General features: G+C 33.9%; 1 protein-coding gene across 1 annotated transcript; it reads left to right on the top strand.

Annotated features, from left to right (window-relative positions):
• Nucleotides 1–4,228: 4,228 nt before the first annotated feature.
• LOC141697595 (glyceraldehyde-3-phosphate dehydrogenase, cytosolic-like) lies at nt 4,229–8,167 on the top strand. The gene is made up of 10 exons (XM_074502054.1): nt 4,229–4,256; nt 4,754–4,869; nt 4,972–5,071; nt 5,166–5,312; nt 5,419–5,473; nt 5,790–5,842; nt 5,916–5,997; nt 6,090–6,218; nt 6,449–7,630; nt 7,793–8,167. Exons 1-5 carry the CDS (start codon nt 4,254–4,256, stop codon nt 5,464–5,466), a joined length of 414 nt encoding a protein of 137 aa, XP_074358155.1. The 5' UTR covers nt 4,229–4,253; the 3' UTR covers nt 5,467–5,473; nt 5,790–5,842; nt 5,916–5,997; nt 6,090–6,218; nt 6,449–7,630; nt 7,793–8,167.
• Nucleotides 8,168–8,461: the final 294 nt, after the last annotated feature.

Raw genomic sequence — 8,461 nt, 5'->3', positions numbered from 1 at the left:
AACATCATTTTGTATTAACTGTACCAAAAATTGCTTTAGCAGTACAAAAAGATGTTTCAAATTAATGGAGTAAGTAAGTTAGTATATTACTACTTTTGTTGTTTTTTAAGTATATTAAGTTCACATATACTTAAGTCTAAGTAAATTCCTTATATTAGTGGAATCAATAAAAGGTAACTTTATCACTTATAAACGAGAAATATGATATTTTTAGCCTAGGGGATAATAATGTGGGAGTTGTTAACACTAAGTAGGCCATGGCATAGTACACTCTCAGCTCTTGAGAGGGTAAGTTGTATACATCATCTGTATATTCCCTCTGATTAACATCTGTGCTTCGCTTGCATTTATTCTGATCTTGACTGTGTTTTATCTACATAGATTGTTTCCACTATTGAACATGAGGGCTCATGACTAGAAATCCCTGTAGGTCAACTTGGAGGGCTAGTAGAAGGTCTCATCATTAGATCATATTAATCAGTTTTATCTTAATATTGTAGTGCTATTTTGGAAAAATTTACTTTATCCGGTTTAGGTAAATTGCTGGGCAGAAGTGCATGAAAGACCAAGGTGTGAGGATATTGCGAGTACTTTCTCAGCTAAGTGTTATCCAGATTATTGTATAGTAAATAAAATAATAGAGGTGTTACATAATATATTACCGGCGCAAGTTATTATACTTTTTGTTTGAATTACTTGTCCTATAAAAAAATTATGCATGCACTATGAGTTACCATTTGAAGCAGAATAAGTTTGCCACTATTTGAACCATGTATATTAGATGGATAGAGTTTTTGTGCACTCTGTACGCGGGCATAAATTAGTTCCATTTGTACTTCTGGTGGTACTTAAATCCGGAGATGAAAGGTCTTTCTATTTATCATTTGTAATTCTCATGCTTCCAGTCCATGTATGCTTCAGATGCTTATCGACACATATCTTGATGCTTCAGATTGACCCAATATAAATGGTTCTCATATATATAAATGATTTCCATATGTAACTAGCCATGATTTTACATAGATTTATTTTATTTTTTTGACATAACTTTGTGACTTTTTTTCTATATTTGTATATATTGCAGAAGACAGAGGATACATTGTTGTCACAGGGTATCGCACAAATGAAGTTAGGCAGCCACAAATTTTCTCTCTCTGAGGTTGACCATTGTTCCTTTTAGGAAAAAAAAGCTTCCCGAAGGATTGATTGTTACAAGTTATACCGAATGCCTTCCTTTTTTTTAATACATTCTAGCATAACTGCAGCACATCATTTATGCTGTTATTTTTAGACATTCAGAAAAAGTTGATTTATAATACGTACCAGGCATGACTACCTATATAATAAATTGGAATATTTTTGTACTACTTGCTCAAATTATTTTGTATTTTAGCTATGTGTTCTATGGCGTGACATATGCATTGTGACATATGCATTGCCATACATATGTTATGATAATCATAAAGCAAAAATGTGGATATAGGTTACTCTATCTTTTATCATTCTCTGTCTGTTATCTTTGGTTTAATTAGATAGTAATCATTTCTTAAATTCATCCATATATATGATGTGTTAGTTTTATATATCTTACTACTTATTTCAAGTTTAATATATTAATGTATAATGTGCAGGCATTCTAATATTAAAGAGTAGATATATATGTAATTATTTAGAGTTTTTATATGCAGATTTTAAAACATTCAATGTATTAATGTGTTTTAGTAATTTTCAATACATGTAGATATTAGGTCGAAGATACTCAAGCTTGGGAAGTGGAAAAAAATCATATAGAGGCCGACATTTCCCTTGAGTTTTATGTTGGCTCCGATTAAAATTTGATGCCACCATTTGTATACAACAACGGTTATCTTACATGTTTAAGTTTATTTTAACTTTTGTGAAGTAATTAATAGTTCAAGTTTATTTATTTTTGTAAATTCAGTTTGTATTATATTTTTTGAAACTTATGAAATGAACATTTAACTTATTTTAGAGAAATACATATCACCAAATAATTTTTATTAAATTTTAATTATGAAAATATTACATCATGTAATATATGGTTGACAATATGCGCCCCACCATATTCTAATGATTGCCCAAAACATGTTGCAACACTGGTCAAGTCCTATTGCAACCCTTGTTGATGTTGAAGTAGAATGTTTGTTTAAAAGATAAGAAAGTGTTGCAATAAAGTGTGTCGGGGTTGCAATATAGTGCTTTCCAACGGTTAAAATTGTGACCCCGAAAAAGCGTTACAATACCATTTTTGGCACCTATTGCAACATTTTTTGGCCTTTAGCAACGCTTGTTGGGGTTGCAGTATGCAATCTATGGCGTAGTGTTCGCTACATATAAATTTTACTCTTTTATTTTGCTTTAATCATATTCTGTTTCAACCATATTCTGTCATCAACTTGATTCTCCATTATGATCAATGTCTTCAGTTTTTGAAGAGCTGACATTTAATGCATTGGTCTGGTTCACAGATGACTAGCACATATATGAATACGCTTACCTACTTTCAATTATTTATCTCATATCACCTTATCTCATATCATTTCTTTAACATTAAAGTTCCTTTTACATTTTATTCTTCATTAAGGATTGAATATTATAATGAACTTCTTTTCATGACTTGATGACGGACTTAGAGATTTAATTCCATGTTTTAATTGTTTATATTTTTCTAACCTTCTCTCCACAAGATTCCTGTGTTTCGTAGTTAATATTATTTACCTGTTTAATTTTCATGTCAAAGTATATTTCTCAGTTACATATTTTGTTACATTATGATTTACAGATGGTCATCATTTTTCAAATGATTTGTTGGATTATCAAACACTTTTTCATATTACAATGAGTAATTCTATGCATACACAAGTATTATCAATCTTTACATAATCAACTCTTGTAATTTTCTCACTAGCAGCTCTTCTTGTAATCTCATAAATATTATTTCATTAATTGATAAGTGGCAGTCATTCAATGACTAATTTTTCAGGCTAGGCATTTCTTTTCTTAATTGTTTCATCAATTTCTACCGCATAGCTAGTATCATGATCAACCATTTATTCTGACAGTTCGACCATTGAGAGAATAATGTAAATATCTTCTGGGAGTGAGAGGTTGCTTTGATAGCAGGAAAAAAAAGACTGAGTGAGAGTGGAAAGCCATTTATTTAGGACTTGCAAGTGAGAATTAGAGTTTCACCTTAGTAGATGATGGAAAAAATGTGAGATTTGTGATCTAGGGGACGCCCTGGTGCAAGAATAGAGAGACTAGGAGAAAAAACTAGGTAGTGGAAACATATATGACATATCTTAACACAATGAAGTTGAGGAATATCTGCACTAAATACTTTCACTCATTCAGTTACCGTTCTTAGACTCAAAGAACTCATTCAAACCTTTGATGAAAACAATAAGGGGGAGACCAAGACACTACGTGAAAAACTGGAATAGACATCACACTTTTTACATCAGTTACAAAAAAAACCGATGTAAAAATAATTTTGGACATCAGTTGCTCTCAAACCGATGTGAAACAGCATTATTCACATCAGTTTCATGGCCGACCGTTGTATATAACTGCTTTTTAAAAAATTAAAAAAACACGGAACAAATTGTTCCGCCTTTACAACTAAAAAACCAGGGGGGAAATTTTTAGTTAAACAAAATTCATTTCCCCCCTTCTCTCTCACTGCTCTCCCTCCCCGACCTCTCTCTCTCTCGGTACACTCTCCCTCCCCGACTTCTCTCTCTCTCTTTCTCTCTCTCCCCCTCTCTCTCTCTCCATCTCCGTCTCTCACCTGTCAACCATCACTCTCCCCTCTCTTTCACCTCTACCCATTACAAGCCCTAAAATAAAGTTAAACCCTCCAATTACAGATCGATCAAGAAGGTTGACATGCAGCCCTGAGAAGTGTTCATACAACCCGAATCAAGCAAGTTTTACACAAATCGAGCTCTGTTTCACCGAAATCGAACCCTAATTTGTAAGTGTATTTTCAATCAAATTTGATTTTTTGGGACTTTTGATTGGTGTGTGTGTGTCTTATAGTCAGGTTATTACAGGAATTTGTGTATCTTTGTGAATTGATTTGTATGCATTGTTTTTACTTGTGTGAAATGAGGCTTTGTTGATATATTTGTACTAAATGCCTTGCTCCCCTTGCGAAGTTAATTAGGTGTTTCAGCTGATGCGAGTTGTTTATGCGAGTTGTTAATGATCCATTTATCTCAACTGATTACATGGTAGTTATTATAATTCCTGTTAATTATTGTGTTTGTTTATGCTTAATTGGTTTTGATTGAGTTAGTTTATGTAGATTGATTTTTTTAGCTTGTGTTATGTTTATTACATGTTAGTTAGAGTATGTATTCTTTTTAATTTATTATTAGTGATTGTTATGTTTGATAATAAGCATGTCATAGATTTATTTAGATTATTTTGTGTTGGTTACTTGGTTTTGTTGACTTGAAGGTGTGAGATCTTAAATTTGATTAGTTCGTATTTTGTTTTATTTTTCGAGAATCTTATTTAGTTCTTCTAGATGCTACTCGTCTGTAATGGTTTCATTAGTTGATATTATGTTGTTGGTTGGTTTGCTTGGTTTAGTTGGTATGAACTAAACGGTATTTCTTGTTTGATTTAGATATACTTTCAAGTATGATGTCATAGTACTGATTGATTTGTTTGGTTTAGTTGAGCCAAAAAGTGTGAACTAATTGTTAGTTGTTGTTTGTTCTAGGCATATATGTTCAAGTATGACAGTGTTCACGGTGCGTGGAAGCATCAAGAACTAAAAGTGAAGGATGAGAATACCCTTCTTTTTGGTGAGAAGCCTATTGCTGTTTTCGGCTGCAGGTGTGGTCAGCATAACTGTCGTTGCACTGTGTTGATTGAATGATATGATATAATTGGTCGCTTGTAAATTGACTTACTAATTTTAAGTAGATGAAATTGCAGAAACCCAGGGGAGATCCCTTGGGCTGGCACTGGTGCAGAGTATATTGTGGAGTCCACTGGTGTGTCTACCGACAAGGACAAGGCTGCTGCACATTTGAAGGTGTGTAAAATTTTGAAATTACTTAAATTTTATCTTACTGTTTCCATAAATTGTATCTTATCTCATTCCTTGGATGTCTGTCTTTATTATGCAGGGAGGTGCAAAGAAGATTATCATTTTTGCTCCTAGCAAGGATGCTCCCATGTTCGTTGTGGGTGTCGACGAGAAGGAATACACATCAGACATTCACATTGTTTCTAATGCTGGTTGCACTACCAACGGCATGGCTCCCCTTGCAAAGGTAATTAGATGTTTCTACTGCGTGAGTTGTTATCTGTTGCTCTGGAAAGCTTAGACATCCAATTTGTGTCCAATTCCTGAGAAAATCTTCCCCTATAATGATCTAGAATGTGAAAGGAAGTCTATCTGCGATACTGAGAAGGCAAATATTGTAGTCCCAAGGTATTACTGTTCTCATCCTCCTATATCTGCAGTTCACTATTGCTCAAACCGATAGCACATTTTGTTCTCTATTTAGATCTTATATTTTATCCTAAAGTAGATGTGTATATAGATCTCTAATAATTCAATTACCTGCTTGATGCTTATGTGATACTCTCAGTTAATTATGTGTCATTCATATTTTCTTGAATTGATGAGTGTCTTATTGTGCCATATCTCTTATACATCTATATGCCCTTGGATCTGATATATGATCCTTCTCTTTACTTACTATTAGTGAAAGTTTTTTGGGATTGATTGCATGGTTGGTGTCCAGGTTAAGGGGGCAAAAGCTTCAAGCTGATGACCGTGTTGAAGCTATCCCTAAAGGTGGGTATGATGCCTTGTGATTCTTCTATCACTCTTTTTATGCTAAACTTACCATGCTGCAATGCCAATGTAGGTTCTGATCATTATGGCACCAAAGGAAAATTACCACCAAAGATGATGGAACCAAGAGTCCAAGAGAATGTGAAGCTGGGAAAGTAAAAGTTTATCCTTTTTACCGCCCTTATTCTTTTTATATTTATTATGTTTCGGAGGTCTGACAATTTTTTTTAAATTGTTATTTGAAAAGCAATTGACCCCTACGATTTAGCTGGAAAAAATGCTTGCTTACCATCAGAACTTAGATGTCTCATTTGCATGAAGTATATGAAGGAGGCTGTGATAATACCTTGCTGCCACCAAAGCTTTTGTGAAAGATGTGAGTTTCCGTATATATCTTTCTTTTTTCTACGAGTTTGAACCCTCCATACGGGACTTCTTGTGTGTTTCTTATTGGCAGAGGCATGGGCTCCTCACACGATTTCCAAATTGTAAACTTATTAAACCTTTATCGTTCTGTATTTATTGATTTGTTAATATAATATATAGTAAACCATTACTAGGAACTATAATTTATTGCTTCTGGTTTTTGTTTCCTATATTATGCAGGTATTCGTGAAGTTCTCACTCAGAAGTCGAAGTGCCCTAAATGTTCCTTGGACAAATTTAAGGCTGAGGATGTACTGCCAAATTTGTCATTAAGGGCAGCAATTGTGCATTTGCTTGAAGCTCAAATCCAGTTCTCTATTCCAGAATCTGTGTTGCAGAGATATGTCCCAGATAGAAAACATTTACTAACTCCGTTACATTGGCAGTGAGAGATAGTGGTGGTTAATATTTTTCTGAAACAAGTAGATAAACTTTTAAAATCAATAAATGCAGATGAAGAATCTGTTATCCAGGGTAACAATATCTCTACTGCTGTGCCTCTTTATCAAATGAGGCAAAATAATATTCTTTACCCTTTAGAGTTCCTACTCTGGATGTTTCAGTTGTTGATCTTACTGTCAGGCTGGAAAAGAAGGCTACTTACGATAAAATTAAAACTGCTATTAAGTAAGCACTGTCAATATAGTAAACGTTTTCATTCTTGTTAAGTCCATTTCCCATAGAAAATATGAGGCCGTGGGATATAAAAAATATGATGGTAGACGCAGCATTTTATATGCACATTGTCAATTAGTAATAGTTATCATTCCTGTTATGTCCATCTCCCATAGAGAATGTTGCAGCTTACATCTGTGTTGTCTTCAATGCATGTTACGAGATCAAGAACCTTGCATGCATCTGCTGTAGCTTATGTACTATTATGCTTTTTAGGAATTTTATATATTGTTTCTTATAAATGTTGTTTCGTACTTGTCAGGGAGGAATCTGAGGGAACCCTCAAGGGAATCTTAGGTTACACCGAAGATGATGTGGTTTCCACAGACTTTGTTCGTGACAGCAGGTGTGTTTCGTATCATTTTATTTTCCCCAATTTTATTATCTTCGCTGTGACTCGGCATATAAAAAAGTAGTGCTTCTGCATATCAGCAAGCCTGTTCCATCGTAGTTGATTACTTGCAAGTTAATATTTTTAATACTAATAAAGGATCAAATAAGAGTCTATGATTATGCTGTTGCATATTCTGGTTTTCACTTTAGTAGTGCTGAGAAAGATATCATATTTCCTTGCAACTAACAATTTAGAAATTTCAAGTCAAGCATCTTTGATGCCAAAGCTGGAATTGCTCTAAATGACAACTTTGTGAAGCTTGTTCCGTGGTACGACAATGAATAGGGATACAGGTAAACAGTCATAGTTTTTATGATGGTTCAAACAGAGATTAACATCTTTGTAAGCCACAGTACTAGATTATAGAGCCACAAATGGTGTTTTACATTGTTTAAATGTACTAGTTTTTCACTGCGAATTTTGGCTTAGCCTAATTATTTCTGTATCCACTGCAGCACCCGAGTGGTGGATTGATCATTCACAGTGGGCAGCTAAGACTCAAAAGTGCTATACAAGGGAGGAACTTGATGAAGTGCGATTCGAGACTCTTCAATATGTCCAAGAGTTTGTTTAGTTTTCATGTTACCAGGGAACAATATTTAGTTTAATCAGTACACTGTCATCTAGTTGATCATTCGTTCGTTTGGATGGTCTTGTAATCTGCTTAAGTAGTCTGCTACCACGCTAGTACCACGCTTTGCTGGAAATGACTTGCGTAATTAGACTAGTTATGGCAGATCATGAATTGTGGATATTCGGTCTGACTTGTTTAAATGATTGTTATAACTTTTGTTGGATGATTTGCAAGTTATTATATAACTTTTGTTGCATTTCCGTGCTTGTTTGGTGCTTGATATATAGCTAAAAAGCTTTTAGTATTTCAGTTTTTGTTTGTGATTAGTCAATTTCAGTTTTGATAGTTCTGGTTTGCGATTGGTTTGGTTTGTGATTGGTAATTTTTGGCTAGTTGAATATATGAATAATACACATCACTGAAAATGTAAAAACCGATGTCTATACTAATAAAAAACAACAGGCATATTGTGTTCTTTTGTACCCAAAACTGATGTATATACAACTCAATAACATCAGTCAAAGCAATTCCAAACTGATGTTAAATCAAA

The sequence above is a fragment of the Apium graveolens genome, chromosome 11 (genome assembly GCF_009905375.1).
Source record: "Apium graveolens cultivar Ventura chromosome 11, ASM990537v1, whole genome shotgun sequence".
NCBI classification, from domain to species: Eukaryota; Viridiplantae; Streptophyta; class Magnoliopsida; order Apiales; family Apiaceae; genus Apium; species Apium graveolens.
This window is presented reverse-complemented; position numbering and strand designations above follow the sequence as displayed.